The sequence below is a fragment of the Budorcas taxicolor genome, chromosome 11 (assembly GCF_023091745.1).
Source record: "Budorcas taxicolor isolate Tak-1 chromosome 11, Takin1.1, whole genome shotgun sequence".
In the NCBI taxonomy this organism is placed as follows: domain Eukaryota; kingdom Metazoa; phylum Chordata; class Mammalia; order Artiodactyla; family Bovidae; genus Budorcas; species Budorcas taxicolor.
Window position 1 is genome coordinate 54,448,944 of NC_068920.1, and position 19,451 is coordinate 54,468,394.

Consider the following 19,451-nt stretch of genomic DNA (forward strand, 5'->3'; position numbering starts at 1 on the left):
TGTTAACTAACACTACAGCGGTAAACATTTTGTACTATATCAGTGCATCAAACTGTTTCATTGTACAATGCACCCTTTACATGGAACAGAATACACGTTGAAGCTGAAAGAAAAGAAAGCAAGCTATGAAAGATAAGTGATTTTAAATATAAATGCACCTGGAACTAAACTTACAAAACTATGACTAAGGTCGTCATCTCATCCATCAATTCCATAAAAAAAGGTTTTAATGAAATGCACTAATATGTGGCTGCCATGTGTATGTGTGTGCACATATGTATATAAATCAGTTGTTCTTGAAAGCTTACCAAAAAAAATTGGATTTTTAAATTTTTAGCAAATGAATTTTAAAAAGAAAACTACTGGGGTTCTTGCTGGAAGATTTTTAGACTAAGTAACATACTGTGTTAGAGTGAGAAGACAGGATGTTTATGGGGACATACATTGTTTTTAACCAAAACAAATATAATAATGGAAATATTTCTAAAGAAACTATTTTCAAAAATCAAGAGAGAAACAAAGGAAGGAAGGGAAGGAGGAAGGCAGAGAGAAAGAAAGAAGGAAGGAAAGAAAGAGGGGACGGGAGGAAGGAAGAAAGAGGGAGAGAAACAAACAAACAAATAGAGAAACAAACAAAAAAAGAACCAGGCACCTGTATTTGAATTTCATTGCTTCCTCTCTACTTTTGGAATACACACACATTCAGAATATGAATTTAGTCAGTTGACTCCCAGATGATCCAGTTACATCTGGATGAAGTTCCTGGGGGAGAAAGCAAAGCAGCTAGTGTTTCTCTTCTTTGTGATGCCTCTGGCTTCTCAGAAAGTTTCCAGAATATCCGTCCAACAATCCAATACATTAGCATCATGAGTAGATAGAGGGGCAACTGTGAAAACTTTTGATTGAGAGACAGCTCTTCAAGATTCAACAACCCAGGATAATGGTCCAATTAGCCATGGCATGCTGTTCGTCTACTTTACCAATGACCTTAAAGAATTAGCTGTAGAAATTTCAGATGAAGCAGTTACCAGAATTTTTGTGATATTACCACTCAATTCCTAGAAGTGTATAAGCCCTTCCCTAAGTCACATAAGCTTAATACTACATGGCTCAGGTCAGAGGATGGATGGCTCTCATGGAACAAAAGAATAGTCTTCTTCAAGAAGCTCATGACTTCATAATGGAAGCATATTCTGTAGAGCAAGAAGAAAAGAGAAGACTGCCTAATTTGATAACCCACCAAGAAAACACTCCTATGTGGCAGTAGAGAGCAATCCACTCAGGCAACCACCAGAAGAGTAGGAATAAATGCCTAATATTCATGGAATTTCTGACTTTTGGTGATACAGGATCTGGAGAGTAAGGCTGTTATGAGTTACAGAGTGACTCAGTAAAAGTCTCAGAGTAAGTTCCTATGGGAATTACAGTCCCATGAAATATAGAAAAGTCAGCTCAGAAGCATAGTTCAATGATGCAGTGTAATAAGCCAAGAATGGGGCTTTGGTGCCAATTTAAGATTACATATTTGTGGGGTTTAATGGCGAGTTGTCTCTTTCAGGATCACAACGAGCCCTTTAAGACAATGCATCTTTACATGGAACAGAATACAGGATGACCTTTTATGAGAGCCTTCCGGGGGGTTGAACCACTCATAAGGGAAAAGGAGTTCCACTCCAGGGCAGTGCCATAGAAAGGGGCAATAAAAACGATGATAGTCAGCGAGTACTGACCACTTTCTGGCACTTTGCCAAACACTTATAAGCATTATTTCATGAAGCCCTTCCAATAGCTGTCTAAATAAGGACCATTATCATTCAAGTTTTATACATAAAGGAAGTGAGGTTTGAAGTACAGTTTAAAGGATTTGGTAAATTCACTGAGGTTTCATAGCTGCCGAGTAATAGATCAGATGACGTCAAGGACAACTCACGACAGATGGATGGGCAATAAGTTCAAGATACCTCCTCTCTCCAAGGGCTGAGCATTGAAGTGTTATTTTTAATCTTCATTATAGCAGTCCCTAGTACTCAGTTTAATTTGCTCTTATAATAAGCTTGAGAGATATCACATATAGGAAATTGGTGAGATCTGTCTCCAATCCAAGTATCCTGGAGAAATCCTGATGATGAGCCTGTTAAGCTGGATCTTGCTGAGGAACAACAGTCAAGGGAAGGAAGGTGGCAGGAGACGTGATGTTTGTATTGCATACTTCCCTTCTTCTTGTTTGAAATTAACTCATGTATTTTTATTTTTGCTCCTAACCAACATGTATTAGATAGCTATCACACCAAGCCATAAGAAACTACGAATGTTGCACACAGAAGATCCCCTGCTCTCTTGGAAGATGCATTTTGTTGAGCAAAGAAATGAAATAAATATTAAATATTATATAATGAAAAGGAAAATGCAATACGTTGATGTCATAGAGAGTATCTGAGGCCTTACTGTAGTCTGAGTCATCTGGGGAAACTAAGGAGGTGAAATTTATGCTGCTGGTGCCTGAATGACCAGAAGTCACAAACAGGGAAAGAGCATGACCCCTGACTGGCAGAGAGAATAACCAGGTAAAGCACCTGCAATAGGCCCCAGGCTAACTTGTTCCAGAAGCAGAGAAAAGACAACAGGCTAGGACACAAGACACAAAGGCAAGTGCTACAAGGTACTTTGAATACATGAAGCTTCTGATGCCCATTAGATGCCCAAGAGGAAGTGTTAAACTGGCAAGTGTTTCTCAAATTTTAACAAGCATATGAGTCCTGTAAAGATCTTGTTAAAAATGCAGACAATGGGACTTCCCCAGCAGTCCAGTGCTTCTGCTTCAGGGGGTGCATAGTTGATCTCTGATCAGGCAACTAAGATGCCACATGCCTTATAACCAAAAAAAAAAAAAAGAAAGAAAGAAAGTTCTTGAACTGAATAAAAATGAAAATACATGTCAATTAAAAAAAATTTAATGCAGATGGTGATGCAGTTTGTCTGGAGTGGAGCCCCATAGTCTGAATTTCCCCCCCAAAAAAAATAAACAAAAAAAAACACCCAGGCGATGACAACCTTGCTGACCATGGAAGGGATTTGGACAAGGATAGGAGTTGTGAGCAGTTTTGCACTTTTAAGTCTCCAGGTAAACACAACAGAGAGAAGGAACAGACCAAACAATGAAAGATGCGGCAGGACCTGGGATCAAGGATATAGCAGGAGCTAGAGGAAGACAGGACCACAGAAATTAAGAAGTGCTTCAAAGAGGGGGAAGTGCACGGAACACAGAGCTGTTAAGGTAGAGGACCAAGAAGTAGACTGAGCACACAGGTGCCCCTAGACACGGTTATAAAGTAAGTTGCCTTCTTTGGTTTTAATTGAAGTAGAGTTGATTTACAGTATTGAAGTTTCCAGTGTACAGCAAAGTGATGCAGATTTATGTATATATGTATACATCTATATTCTTTTTATTCTGTTCTTTCCCCTTATAGGTTTCTGCCAGACACTGAATAGTAACCTATGATGGGAAAGAATGCTGTATAGTTCCCTGGCCTAAACAGTAAATCATTGTTGTTTAATTTATATATGGTAGTGCACATCTGCTAATCCCAAGCTTTTAGTTTTTCCCTCCCCGTGCCCTAGTTTCCCCTTTGGGAACCATAGCTTTGTTTTCTCTGTCTGTTCCTCATCTGCACCATTTTTTAGAGTATGTGAACCTCTAATACCGCTTTGGGTGGATTTCACAGATTCCCACTCTTCTCAAGCCTTCCCTCCACCCTCACTTGTAATGCTCGCTGACCTCACTTCCTACTTTCCCGAAGAAAAACAAATGTAGCGACCAATTAGCACGATGGACAGCTTTCCCCTTAAAACCTCCTCCCCTCACATTTGAAGCTTTTTCCATTTCCATCCTTTCCTCCTGTCTCAGAGACCTTGGATATGGCTCCTTCCTCAGAGGCGTTAGGTCTTCTGCCTTCCATTCTCCTACCCTTTCTCACCAGGATACAAGCTGCTCTGGGGTCACCTTCTGAACCACTGCACAGATCCACTCACCCATGACCTTGGCTGGTCTATCTTCATGGTCTAGTCCTCACATAAGTAAGGAGCTAAGGTAGGGGCACGTGATGATGTTCTGCTCAGTGAAACAGGAGAGAAAGTTTGGGGTGGGATGGGGGAAATGCCCTTCATTGATTAAAAACAGGCATTCCAGAAACAAAAGCCCTCAGCAGAGGCTGAGTCCTGTGGGGATGGTGTGACTCAGAAATGCTACAATCACTTTGCAACTCAAAGCAGGAGGAGACTGAAGGTGGCAACAGGGAAATGGGAAGAAACTCTTATCTTGCAACATAATTGAGTCTCCAAGCTAAATGATGGTAGAGAAAGCAGTAATTCTGAGATATTTGAAATTAAGCCTGTGGAGTTCAAGTTTTCTATTGTTGTTCTTGTTTTTCAGTTGCTAAGTCATGTCCAACTCTTTGTGACCCCATGGACTGCAGCATGCCAGGCTTCCCCGTTCTTCACTATCTCCCAGAGTTTGGTCAAACTCACATCCATTGTGTTGATGTTGCCACCCAACGATCTCATCCTCTGTCGGTCCCTTCTCCTGCCCTCAATCTTTCCCACTATCAGGGTCTTTTCCAATGAGTTGGTTTTCTATTTCCTGCAGTTTAAAGCAGCCTCGTGGACACTTCTACCAGAGCAGGAGGTGACTTCCACCTGAGCTGCTCAAAGGCAGGGTGCAAATAGTTTCTCAACCCTCTCTTTCTCTCCCTCCCTCTCTTCTCACCTTCTTCCCTCACTCCATTCTGTACTCCTCCTCTCTCCCTTCCTCCCTAGCTTACCCATTCTTTCCTAGCTCTGTACCTCCAAAACTATCCTTTTAACTCTTAAACCTGCCCCACACAAGCATAAAACTTCTAACTTCTAGTCCACAAAGCATTTTACAGATGATTATGAGTATTCACAACAATTTTTCACATGCCTATTTAATGTAGATTTCTGGAGGGGCTCCAGCTTTATGTTATCTCTCCTCTACTGCTGTGATAGAGATATTGGTTGTTTATGTATTCAATGCTAAGTATCCTGTTACATGTCTAGAATTCATGCATATATATAGAAATGAATAGCCAGAGAAGTGCAGCTAAAGGATTATTTATTAAATGTTATAGTGATCAGAAGAAACAGCATAAAAGGGCATTGTCAATTTTCTCAGCAAGTTTCCTTTTCTTTGCTTTATGGATTTCATGAATCCAGAATTTAGAAAATGTCTACTTTTTACAGTAGTCTTAAAGGGCAGATGTCATAAAAGGTTACTTCTAAATGTACTTCATAATTGCTTTGCCATTCCTAAGCCTTTCCCCAGGGCTAACCCTGGTGTGGGTTTATGTGTGGGTAGTTTGTTTGGGTAGGTCCTATAGTGATTCCAAAGTTTCCTAGTTAGTGGAAATATAGCTTTGGGGGGATTCTGCCTCTGGAATTCAGGCCATTTTATTTGATTATGTGATCCCCACCCCATAAAAACCAGAAAAGAAACTCTCCTTAAGTTAAGAGAAGGGTTTAGATGGTTTTGGTAAAGAAAGGATAACAAACACCTAAAGCACAGCCTTTTCCTGTGGCGTGTCATTAGGAAGCTTTGAGGTGCTCTGGGACATGAATAGGTGGGCTGCTGTATATGCAGTGCGTGTGTGTGCTTGGCTGCACCTGGGGTTCTGACGACTCGCTCTGCCTTTTGAAGAGTCCATGGTGGTTTTCATTTCTAAACAGCCAAGTTTTGCCCTTCACCGTTTCTATAAGCAGTCTGCATAAACTGATGCTTTTTCCAAATATCACAAAACTAAGAACTCCACAGCTGCATAAGAGAGGGGAAAAGTCAGTCTCCTCAGAAGATGGGAAGGGAGGCATCCTGCTGTGCACTGGGAGGCAGGTGTCTCCTTCCTGCCCCCACTGCAGCACCATGCTCTTCCTGAAGAGAGCCGATGTAACAGATCCATAGAGAGGCGCCGTAAGTTTGCTCTCTGCACTTCCCATGCCCCAGCACTAACCCAAATGAAGAGGGGCACTCAGTTCTGATGACAAGCTCCTGCTGTATCATCCATCACAACCTAAGCCTTAGCCTCCTCCATGGAAACTTAGTTTCTGTCCATTTCCAATATGTTTCCCTTGTAATCCTTTTATTGTAATTGTGTAGCCTTAAAGTTAACATAGTAGTAATGGGCAATTCTCTTATTTTCTTGAATTTCTTTTTATTTCCTGTGGTTTTGATGAATATTTAATAGAAAGCCCACAATGCTCACTTTCATATCCAAGTTCTATTCAAATGTATTCAAAGATAAGATCACTGAGTGTCACTGGAAAGTCTACATAAATAGTAATAAAAATACTGACAATTTAGATCCACATGGAATAATACTGCCCCCATATGATTTGCATAGGTAATAGAAACATATTTTTCTTAACACAGCCCTCCTGTGCCTCTTCTCAACTTGGATATGTATTTGCTATTTCTGGCAATGTTATTACAGAAGATAAAATTTCAGCCACTTCAACATTGAAAATAACCATAAAATGTCGATCCTCCCAAACAGATGTGATTTAATCAAACTACCCTGAATCAATGGAAAAGTCTGTTTTCATAAATTAATACCTACATTAATGTTCTTAGCATCATGATGACATTCCTTGGACAACCTGGAAGTGAGCTGAAAATGAGAAAAGTGATTATAGTACATGTATCTTTCTATTCTCATCATTGCAACTTAGACATTGGGATAAAAGTTGTACCTTTTGCTTCTCAATAGCTGAGTGACATTCTGTTGGTTTTTACTACACCTGATGAAAGGGAAAGCATGGTAAACTGGATGCATGTGACAAACACGGGAGGTAATATGTTTCCAGGATGTGGCATCTGGCCATTGACCGCAGCCTCTTGGAACAAGATAAAGTCACTGAAATAGTTAACAGATGTCAGCATAGTTGAAATATAAAAGTTCTATTGCTAAAAATTATGTGGGGTCAGAGGGAGATTTGGCGCTTGGTCCATAATTTAACTGACTTGGCAAATGCAAAGCTGAGATCCAGAGGCGTATACTGTATAATACGGAGGCCACACACTTTGCACACCACACAGGGGCTCATAAACTACTGACGAAATGTACGCTGTGCTAAGCCAGCTTGATTAAGTATTAACACAGTATTTGATACTTAGGGAAATCTGAAGTCAATTTTCACGTCGACTAAATTAAAGAGTTATTTCTATAAGAGCAAAAGAGTAGGTAGACTTTTCCCCAAGTTCAAAGGACGTCTGCAAATTTTATTATTTAGCCTTGGCTTGCGATTTACCTGATGACTGGTATATCTTCCCGTCCACTTCATAATCCATCCAGTGATACCCTTTTTCAAAGTCTCTCTCTCTCTTTTCCCCGCTTTTGTCTATTACTCCACATTTCAGAACAAGTTGACAGTAATGAGTTTCAGATGCATATCTGTAGCTGAAATGTAGCTTCTCAAACTTAAGTCACAAAGTCATTCAAGTCAAGCATTGAATGAGGCTTGTGCTACTTTAGAGTTTGTAGTTTTATTTACAGCTTTGCAGATGAAGTCGCCAGCTTCCATCACTTTGTAAAGATTCACACCCTGGTGAGACAAAAATGACAGTGCCAGGTAGGAAGGGGGGTTAGGGAGAAAGAAGACAAAACAGATTTCTTTTAATTATATTAGTAGTTACTTAACCATTTAAAATCATCAAACAAATGTTCGTTATTGATTGGGGGACAACATTCGTCTCCATAAATGATGTAGATTTTAGATTTTTCTGCTTTCTTAAGACATATCTTGAATCTGACCCTAGGCTAACCGCACCTGAATAATCCAGTGTAATTATGCTGGTACCCGAACTCTATGGAGGACAACAGTAGAATCAGAAGGAATGAACAAATATCAGCGAAGGGCAATTAAAAGGATAATGCTTTGGAGCAGTTTACAGATAAGGACTTGGCAGGGGGATCTCATAGTATATCTTAGTCTATAAACAAACAAGCCTGATAAAGCTGTAAGAAACATAGGCATGATGAATGCATGCGTAATTTCTAACCACATCCAGAAACACTATTACTGGCATGGAACTAAAGGAAGTAGTTTAATAAAATGAAGTAGTATTTAGTCCACATCTGGAACTTGTTTGCCTGAGAGGTTGTACTGACTGGGAGCATAAATAGGATCAACAAAGGCTTTGGTAAATCCATGGATGACAGATCGGCAGTTGGGTATGAAGGCCAAGTTCAGTGCAGGCTCGTCATCTTGGGCTTGGCGGAGCCAAGGATCACCACCGAGGTTTCCAAGCCGCACGGCGCCGTCACTGGCGGGGACTGGGGGGCAGAGCGGTAGGCAGGTTAACCAGAGATTTGCCCCCATGCAGCATTTTGTAAGCTCCTATGTCTTCCCTCAACATGGACTGGAAACAACGTGGACTTAAAACTGAACTGACTCAAGCTCCTTGCTATTAAGGAGTGGCTTTTAAAATTTATGTAAGTCTGATGTTTTCTTAACATGAACAAGTATAAATACTCACAGGGGCTTTTCATACCAGTGATGATAAAGAGATCATAACTTTAATATAGCTAGTCACTGCTCTCTAGAAACTTTCAGAGCACTGTTTTCTTTGCAGTTACCTCTGCTCAAGAATCACCAAAAGTAATTTGTAAGATGACATGTAAATCATTTTCATGTTTCTTTTTATTGTGAAGTTGCTTTCGGGACACTGACACTTGATTTGGTTTTGTATTGGTTTTGGGTGGAGTGTCCTTTAGGCATAGCTTGGTTTCACATTCTTAATGCAGTGATATGCAAATTTTCTAAGTAATAAGTTACATATGGTCTTTCATTTCTGAATTACATCTAACAAAAGATCATAAGATTTTAGGCATCAAATTTCTTTGCTTTCCAGTAATTTTCATTTATAGCAATTTATGCAGTGGGATTGGTTGGTATCACAGCAAAGAAGAATTTTGTTTTGGCCTTCTCTAACTTAGTCACTAAGTTGTGTCCGACTCTTTTGCGACCCCATGGGCCGTACTCTGTCAGGCTTCTCTGTCCATGGCATTTCCCAAGCAACAATACTGGAGGGAGCTGCCATTTCCTTCTCTAAGGGATACTCCCAACCCAGGGGTCAAATCTGTTTCTCCTGGATTGGCAAGCAGATTCTTTACCACTAAGCCGCCCTGGAAGCCCAATGAAAAGGCACCTTTTTGAGATAATGTGGCATTTATACTTAAATCATTTCAGCATTTAAACCAGGAGCTTAAATATGTTAATGTACTATGATACATTATGAGGCTTCAAGAACTTTCACATAGACTATAGTTTCTGTCTTTAGGGTGCCTGCGGTCAAGCAGAATATGTGGACCCCTAAACAGGAAAGCCTGCACGGCAACTAAAGTAACCAAGAGAGAGAGATCCAGATGACCACGAGGGCAGAGCTGCAGGCAGGCCAACCCACTGAGGAAAAGGAAATGGGAATGAAAGGAGGGCAGTGTCTCTGGGGAGAGTTCCAGGAAGCGTAAATCCTGACCTGAGGCTTGTACAGAGAGTGTGAGTCCTTGAGAAGAAGGAGGAGGCATGAGGCACCATCAGTACAGACATCTGAAAAATATCATAGGATATGTGGAAAGGAACGGGCAGAAGTGACTGGAAAAGGAAAAAATAAAAGGCCACAGTGTGTGGCAGAATACAGCCCTGCTTTTCAGGAAGTGGGAATCCACTTATGCAGGCCCAAGCAGAAGCAAGGCATATTCATATGTGTATCTTAGATGAAATCTTCCATGGCAGCATGGAGGATGAATTCGAAGGCAGCCTGAAGTATGTGCCAAGTCACTTCAGTCGTGTCTGCCTCTCTGTAACCCTATGGACTGTAGCCTGCCAGGCTCCTCTGTCCATGGGCTTCTCTAGGCAAGAATACTGGAGTCAGTTGCCGTGTCCTTCTCAAGGGGATCTTCCCTACCCAGGATCAAACCCTTCTCTCTTATGTCTCCTGCACTGGCAGGCCGGTTCTTCACCACTAGCACCACCTGGGAAGTCCCGCAGACCAGGATAGAGGATGAATATCCACGAAGATATCAGGACTTGTACTGATGTAGTTACAGCAAGGGAAGGAAGGAAGGGACAAACAACCAAAACAGTTTAGAAGTTGAAGCAGTGGCTCTTGCTAATTGCGTAGGCATGGGAGCCACAGTGATACAGGTTCCACAGAGAGCCTTGGTTTGTTGGTTGCTACCCAACATAACAACTTAAATTGTGAAATTCTTGGAAACGGAAACGGGTTATTTGCAGTTGGACCCAGACAGCCTGACTCATGTGAAGCATCAACTGAGTTCAACCGAGTTATATAAATCTTCAAGAAAGGATTTCTATGGCTTGAGAGTTTAGGATTAGGAGATGAAAGCTATTATATACAGAATGGATAAACAAGGTCCTACTTGGAACTATATTCAATATCCTGTGATAAACCATATTGGAAAAGAACATGGTAAAGAATGTGTGTATGTGAATATATATATGTATATATATATGAGTCACTTTGCTGTACAGTGGAAATTAACACAGCATTGTAAGTCAACTATACTTTAATAAAATAAATTGGAAAAAAAAGAGAAAATATTTCTACTTTTTTCAGGTTCTGTCACGGTCATACCTCTCTAATAGAAACGATGGAAATGATCAGACTACTCAGTAATAGCTGTTCCTAAGTGGGGGAGGAGGAGAAGGGGACGACAGAGGATGAGATGGCTGGATGGTATCACCGACTCGAGGCACATGAGTTTGGGTGAATTCTGGGCGTTGGTGACGGACAGGGAGGCCTGGCGTGCTGCAATTCATGGGGTCGCAAAGAATCGGACACGGCAGAGAGACTGAACTGAACTGAACGGAACCAGAGAAGAGAGGCAACAGCGTCTGGTATTTAACGCCAGGTGATATTAATCTTTCCATGAACAGGATTGAGTGTCTCTAGGCAACAGGCACCCATGAATACATTGTAATACTAGCTCTCCGTCTCCAGGGGGAGCTGAACACAGAAAGAAGACGGTGCTACGACCGAGGAAGACACTGAAAGAATCCTGGAACACAGAGGAGAGGAACCCAGCAGTGTGGACCTGGGGAATCAGCAGGGAAATACTAGAAGGTGAAACCGAGGATGAGGAGGAAGGCCATTGCAGCGGGCGGGGAACGCACGAGGGAGGGGCGGAGCTGAGAAACTGGAAGCGCTGGGAAGGACGCGGTGGACAGTCAGCTGGGCAGGAGCGCCTCTCAGCAGAGCGAGGGAAGAGCAGAGAGGCGAGAGAGGGGAGGACAACCCCATTCTCTAATCCAGGTGGTGATCTGTACATCTCAGAAAACATACGGAATTTCTGATCATCTGTGAACAGCGTTTTTGCCTTTTATACTTTCCCTAAAAGACTCTAACTTAGAGGTTAGTAGGTCATTTTAACAAGCATGTGGCAAAACAAGGCAGTGATTCTGGTGGGTGTTGTTATAGGGCCTGTGCCTTTCTCAGATACCACTTGCAAAGAGACTATTCTTGCCGGCCAGTGTTTCACATGCTAAGTGTTGTTAAACTCTGCTCCTCCACTGGCCCTTTTAAAATGGCCCTCGGCTCTCTTCCAGAAGCCCTACTTGTCACCGTGAGAAAACCAAGTTCCCAGTTTTCCTCCAAGGAAAACAAAACAGCAAAAACAAAAATCATAAAAGCAAAGACAGGCTCTAACTCACAAAGTGTGTGACATCAAATGAGATACTAGATAAAAAAGTACTTTGGAAGTCATGAAGCAGTCAAGAAAAAAAAAAAGTGAAATTGTAGCATTATTGGTGATTGAGCTATAGCAATAAGTTCTTTTATGAAGCCCCCCTCAAGAATTTTTATTGTATTTTCCCACTGTGCATTTTAGGAAAGAGCAAAAGTGTAGTAAAACTTGACCTCAAAGTTGCTTCCCAAATCTGAGACACATTCCAATTTCAATCTTCAAGGAATGTATGAATATTAAAATATGCTACAGTAACTTACCGTATTAACCCCCAGGCCATTAAGCATGTAGATCAAATCCTCTGTGGCTACATTCCCAGAAGCACCTTTTGCATAAGGGCAACCGCCTAGTCCGGATACTGCAGAATCCACTACATTAATGCCCATCTGGAAAACAAACCCAAATGCCCAAGCTTGTCTCTTTACTGTACGTAAGTTGTTGCGTTTCTATTTAACCTGTTCCAAAGAGCAAATAAGGAAAATCTGAACCATGACCCCACTCTATTCCCTTACCCACCTGCTGCTGGAACATTCCCAAGGTGGACTTCTTTTCTGACCAATCTCATCTTTCAGGATAACAGAAACTCCTAAAAGATCTCAGGAATGACAATAGTCTTAGATCAAAATTGAAACAGTGTTCTGATTGATAACAGAACAAAGGTAGGGGGTGAAGCTTGAAGTAAGATCAATTCACACCTAGGGTGTATTCTCCAATCTAATTTTGAGCTTTATTCTAACAGCTTTGTATAATCAATATGAAATATTTTCAACAGCCAGACCCAAAAAATCAAGATGCCTTAGAAGACAAGTTGGGGATGTCTGTGTTTGAAGCTGTGTTTTGTGGGGTCAGTTCATCCACTCAGTTCACCCAGTGTTTATTGATTAATCACTTTGATTAATTTGCACACAAAACCTGGATGTTTTGGGAGAAGTGAAGAGCCATTTAAGAGGTAGGACATCCACCATCAACAATTGCACCAGTTCACATTTACTGGGTTCTCACTAAGTGCTAGATATTATTATTAACACCATATGATGCTGATTCATAATCCCTACAAAGCCCCATGAGATGGATACTCTTCCATCATTCTCAAATCACAGATGAAGAAACTCAAGCACAGAGGGATCGCATAATTTGTCCCAGGTCACCTCTGTCTCCAGAGGATTCCCACTCTGCTCTGGTCTGTAACCTCTGGAAACATGCAAGTTGGTTCACATTATACATCTGGGGAGATCCGAGATGGACAGTCTCCATGGGCTGGAAAAGCTGTGGAAAACATGAGCACAAATGGGTCTGAAAAGGAACCCCTGAGATCAGACTCGAGTAACTCAAGAAGAGAGGTGAGCAGAGAAGGCCTCCGTGGAATGTGACCAATGGGTAATCAGGAGCCACCTGAGGGCTAATCTGATTCTTTGCTCCTGGACATTGGCAAAAATGGCCATGGCCTCATCTACAACAAGAAGCACTGGGAAGCAGAGCCCTGATCAACCTGCTGGGTCAGGGGTTCTAAATCACAGAAGCAAAATCACACATTGTCACTACAGCTTCAGTTTATGATTCTGGAGGTCTGAGCTGGGACTTGAAAATCTGAATTTTTAACAAGATTCCAGATGCTGTTCTCACTGATGTCCTGGGGAATAGCGCTTTCTTTCTCCTTTTCTTTTTTGATAACATTTTTGTTTTAGATTTTCAGACAATTTGGGAAGAAAGTGCAAAGCATTCCCATACAATACATACCATTTCCCCTACTGTTCACATCTTACATCATTACGGTATACTTGTCACAACTAATGAACACATCTGATATGATTAACCAAAGTCCACACATGATGCAGATTTCCCCAGTTTGGAAGCCATTGTCTTTTTTCTGTTCTGGGAACTCATCCGGGTACCACATTGCATTTAATTATCTTGTCTCAGGATGCTGTGGCTATGACATCTTCTCAGCTTTCACCGTTCTTTGCCCTCATTGACCTTGATCATTTTGAGGTGTACCTGTCGTGTTTTGTACAATACCTTTCAATGTGGGTTTTGTCTTATGTTTTCTCATGGTTAGACTGGATTCCTAAACTTTTGTGAGGAGGGCCACACAGATGAGATGCCAGTCTAGACACATCATATCAAAGGGACGCTCTACATGGTTATGGTTTATGACTGATGATATTCACCTTGATCCCATGCCCTGTTTTCCACGTGGTACTTTTTGGGAAAAAAAAGTCACTGTGTGCAGCTCAGATTTAGGAGTGGATAATATGTACCTAAATTATTTATAAGCCAGCCATATGGGAGATTTGTCTGTTCTCCCATCATCATTTATTTCTTCAAACATTTGTTTGTATCAGTAGAGACTCATAGGTATTTATTTAGTGCTTTGCGTTGAGTTCCAGTATTCCTTTATATGCCTTGTCACTCATGTTGTTTGAGATCTGGCCACTGGGGGCTCTTCAGTTGGTTCCCTTAACATGCTAAGTGGGCTGTGTTTTTTTAATTGATGTGCAGTTGATTTACAAGGCTGTGCTAATTTCTGTACAACAACATTCAGATATATATATGTATATATCTGAATATATACATATATATACATTCAGATGTATATATATACATATATATATTCTTTTTTATATTCTCTTCCATTATGGTCTATAAAGCTGCCCATTTTTAATAAATTTTCTAGATATTCCCTTGTGAGATCTAGGTTGTTTACCCATTTTCCCAAGAGCAGAACCAAATGCCATGGATGTCTCTGTGACTAATGCAAGTTTCCAGATATAATTTGTTTGCTTCTGTATGTCTGTCTCCACTTGTTATCCTCGGCAACATGGGAAGGTCTGTATGGCTCTTCTTCCATTACCACGACCTCTCTCAAAGTTTAATTGTATTCAGATGTTAATAACTGACCAGCTGAAGTACTGGTCCATTTAGGAGCGTCCACATTTGTGGTGAATATAAATAGTAAGTATAAAGACTTCTGCTCTAGGAGTGACAGTGGTGAAGTTGTCCAGGAGCTGGCCAGTACAAAGGTTAGGACAGAGGCTCATCTCTGGGAGTCAACCAGTACACCAAATAGACAGAGACATTCTTTACCCACGGGTTAGAATTTATCTACTCTGTTGAAATGAATCTATCACTCAAGGAGACAAAAGTTTCAGTGATTTTCAGTCCCTACCAATTATAACCACCTGGGGCCCTTTTAAAAATAACACACAAGCTTCTTCTCCCCAGGATCTCTGTCTGGAAGTGAGTCAGCTTTGGTATTTCCTTAAAGCTCCCCCCTGGTGATTCTCTTGAGTAATTACCTGTGGGAACTCCTGAGGCAAGGTTCTCATCTATCTCAGCCCTTATCAGCTGTGGGTATGAGTGAGCTTTCATTTTGAAGATGTTCTGTACCCTGAGGCAGCAGAGTTAAAAATGATGGATCAACTTGTCAACAAATCAGTTTTGGAAAGAACACTCCCAAAAGTATGTGAAGTAGTGAATGTAAGTAGTACCTGCATAATAGCTGGAAGATAGCTTCAGCCTACCAGGAGAGCTTATGATCTGTAAAATTTTCTGTATGTGTATTCAGTTCAGTCGCTCAGTCATATCCAACTCTTTACGACCCCATGGACTGCAGCAGGCAGGCCTCAGGCCTCAGGCCTCCCTGTCCATCACCAACTCCTGGAGCTTGCTCAAACTCTTGTCCATCAAGTCGGTGGTGCCATCCAACCATATCATCCTCTGTCGTCCCCTTCTCCTCCCACCTTCAGTCTTTCCCAGCACCAGGGTCTTTTCCAATGAGTCAGTTCTTCACATCAGGTGGCCAAAGTATTGGAGTTTCAGCTTCAGCATCAGTCCTTCCAATGAATACTCAGGACTGATTTCCTTTAGAATGGACTGGTTGGATCTCCTCACCATCCACGAGACTCACAAGAGTCTTCTCCAACACCGCAGTTCAAAAGCATCCGTTCTTCGGCACTCAACTTTCTTTATAGTCCAACTCTCACATCCGTCCATGACTACTGGAAAAACCATAGCTTTGACTAGATGGACCTTTGTTGGCAAAGTAATGTCTCTGCTTTTCAATATGCTGCCTAGGTTGGTCATAGCTTTTCTTCCAAGGAGCAAGAGTATGTGTATTAGACTTCAACAAATAACAATGACAAAAAGGAAGTGTTGTTGGAACTGAAGATAAACAGGAAAACTTAAACTGGCAGGAAGATGAATGATAATTATTTTTCTATGGTGCGAGTAATTTATAATTAGTCTTAATTACCAACATCTATCATGCTAGACATTCCTGTCAAAGTAGTTCTTTTTTGCAATAGTTCACAAACCCTAAGTAAATAATGAGGCAAAAAATAGAAACAAATAAATGTATATGGGTTTCCCTGGTGGTTCACATGGTAAAGAATCCGCCTGCAATGTGGGAGCTTTGGGTTCGATCCCTGGGTTGGGAAGATCCCCTGGTGGAGGGCATGGCAACCCACTCCAGTATTCTTGCCTGGAGAATCCCATGGACAGAGGAGACTTGGAGGCTACAGAGGAGCCATGGGGTTGCAAAGAGTCGGACATGACTGAGCGACTAAGTACAGGGTGAGCGTATATGTCTACGACATGAAACACATCCCCTTATACATAGACTCATTACAGTATATTTTATATGGATAAAAATTAGGAAACCATCCAAATGTCTGTAATTGGGGCTAATTTAAATTAATTAAGGTGTAGTTGTAAAATGGAATGATAAATACTACGTAAATGCATAGTTAAGGGAAAGAAACAGATTATAAAATATTATAACAGTGTGTGCAATCATAATCTCATTTTCTAAAAAAAAGAATTTGGATGATAATATCAAAATACTAAGAGTGATGGTCAATGAGTTGCATGTAATTTATTTTATTTAAATTCTTTTTATCTTTATTTTCCAATGACCCCACAATGAATGTAATTATACATATAATTAGAAAAAGAAAGGCTTCTGCAAACTGTAGCCTGTGACAGAATGACAGTAAATAAATCAGAGTGAGAATAAATAAACCTAAGACTGAATTCCTTGATTAACAACATTATTTTGCAACTAATTGGTCTTTCTAGAATTTGAGACTGCAGCCTAATGTGTGTACATAATCTCATAAAAGCAGACATGATCTGGGGGAAAGGCTCCCTGAAAACCAGGCCTTCCTTCTTTCCCGCCATCACATTCGCTCTGGAACAGATGAGGTTTCTGTGAGCATTAGTCACAAATTAATTGCATCAATTCTAAAGGCAGTATGTGGATTTCAAGTTTCAATAGCAAATTTAAAGAGTTTATTAAAGTATACATTACCTATGAAGAAGACTACTAAAATAAGTGTTCCTTTTAAAGTCTCTTAAAAAAAAAAAAAACAATTCCCAATCGTTTAAAACTAGAACTTTCAGGACTTCCACGGTGGTGCAGTGGTTAAGCCTTAGCCTTTCAATGCAGCGGACAAGGGTCCGAGCCCTGGTTGGGAACCTAGGATCTCACATGCCTGCACTCTGTCACTAAGGCCTAACACAGACAAATAATCTTAAAACATAAAAGCAGAACTTTCTACCCACTGTCCCCTCAACTCTGACCTCTATTAAATGCGTAATTCTTCCCCCCTGCAAAGAAAAGATCTTCTCAATGGATAGTGTTACCCACACAGTAAGTTAGATGGCTTTATTTATGAACAAGCTACTTTGGAAATTTCTAGTCATAGTCAGCTAAGAAAATGTGATTCCACTGTAGTATGTTTTCTTTATCTCTGTTTCCGTGTCTTATTAGCAATGGTACACATACAAAGTAAACATTCTTAACAGAGCAGGAAGAAAAATATTATTTGTTCTCATCTGTTATTTATGATAAATAGAGGAAACATATGGTACTTTACTATTGAAATCATAGTATTATAGTAAACACATTACATTTACAACAATATCATGCATTTGTTAGTAGATGTGCCGCGTGGCTGGTTTTACCATACAAGAACCCGCATGAAAAGATTATTCTTAGACATTTCTTTACCTATGTCTCCCAACCTAAAACACTGCTTTCAGATTTTCAGTTTCCTGGTGTGTGTGTTTGTCTGTGTGGATGTAAGCACACAAGCACAAATGATTTTCCGCACCATACAGTATGTTGCAAAAACAAAGGTCTTGGGTTTTGTTTTAAAAGAAATATTTTTGGATCAACAACCACAAGATGGCGATGCAACACCAAAATCCACCAAGTAAAAGTCAAGCATTGAAATGCCCCTGGGTTCCAGCTCAGAAATGGCAAATATGAAAGTAAATAGCTTTATATTATGCAAATAAATATTTTTCTTACTTTAAAATAAGGATACTTTTACTAATGGTGTATAACACATCAAATGTGGTTCAATATAATCAATCTGTTTTTGTATTATTCTTCCTTTGACTTCAACATGTTTATTTGTTGATCCATGAACCATTCTTGACTGTGATGGCTGCGAATTGATCTTTTTTCCCCCTAACTCCTCCATTTCTTCAGGATTTGGAATACATACACAGCCCTGAAGCACACGGAGATTAGTGTTAGAAATTAAAATTACTATATATTTGGTCTGTCACTGAGAAGTAGGTCACTATTAGCAAATGAGAAACCGTTCTCTCTAGAACTCAGGAAGTTAATTCTCCCTAAAATGAAATAAACTCAAATCTCAAAGGATGAAGGTGACCGAGGCTCCCACCTTCCTCAGAGTCATGATCAGAGCTGTTAACCCAGTGACACAGGTTATCCCAAGCCTTGTGAGTAGAGTTGTGAGCTCCGTCTGCTTGAGCCCCCAGACACGTACTACGATTGTAGGCTGATGAAAATGCAAAATACGAGAAGCTACTTCTTCTGGAAACTGGCAGACTATCTGTAGACATAGCATGAGCATTATCACTCTGTATTGCAATATCATATAAGCTCTGAGGAATGTTAATTTCTTTTTAATTTCGCATGGTGGTTAGATGCCCAGATCACACTGATATGCTAACTGAAAATATCACCTTGACTTTTTCTCAGTGCTGTAAGAACATATTCTCCAAATAAAACTGAAAAATATGAGAAGACAAATCAAAGATATCTTTTCTAAAATGTATAATCTTCCATATGTGTCTGATTTTCCAAATATCTCTGATAGGGAAATGATTCATTTGAGGATTTTAAGTTATTCATGGGGAAAAAGACAAACATTCAGGTAAGAGGAAATATTAACAATATGCCCATCTTCCTAATATTTGTTCCCCTTCACTTGTTCCTCACAGCTAACGCGCCTGCCAACAGAGGATCATAGTTATCCACACGTGAGTGCTATCTCTCCCCCAGCGGCCAGGCCAGTCACTAGTGGGGTCACAGCATTCTTTCCAAGGAGACCAGATCTTGCCCTGAGATGCTTCCCATCCATCACTCTAAAAAGTTACCATATTCAGTTACAGTACTAACTACTTGCCATTCATGTGTATTGTGAACATACCATGTTTTGAAAACCTCAGACAATAACCATTGGCATACATGAATAAAGCCCACTGTTTTCAACCACAGAAATTATACACCAGCATTGGCATGTAAATCATGACGCCTTGCTGTTGGGGTAAGTAAGCTAATATGATGGACTACCAATGCTTTCATAGACCGTATTTCATCTCTGAAAAGGCTTTCCCACACGCTTCCTTTTACCCTGCCTCACCACA

At 40.6% G+C, this 19,451-nt stretch overlaps 1 protein-coding gene across 1 annotated transcript in view; it reads right to left on the reverse strand.

Moving 5' to 3' along the window:
- Positions 1 to 7,506: 7,506 nt before the first annotated feature.
- Positions 7,507 to 19,451, reverse strand: part of HMGCLL1 (3-hydroxymethyl-3-methylglutaryl-CoA lyase like 1) — a 186,749-nt gene continuing 174,804 nt past the window's right edge. Inside the window, exons 8-9 of the mRNA XM_052649170.1 lie at positions 12,029 to 12,154; positions 7,507 to 7,608 (exon numbers count right to left, since the gene is read on the reverse strand). Coding sequence (XP_052505130.1) covers positions 7,507 to 7,608; positions 12,029 to 12,154 — 228 coding nt within the window. The remainder of the gene's footprint in view (positions 7,609 to 12,028; positions 12,155 to 19,451) is intronic.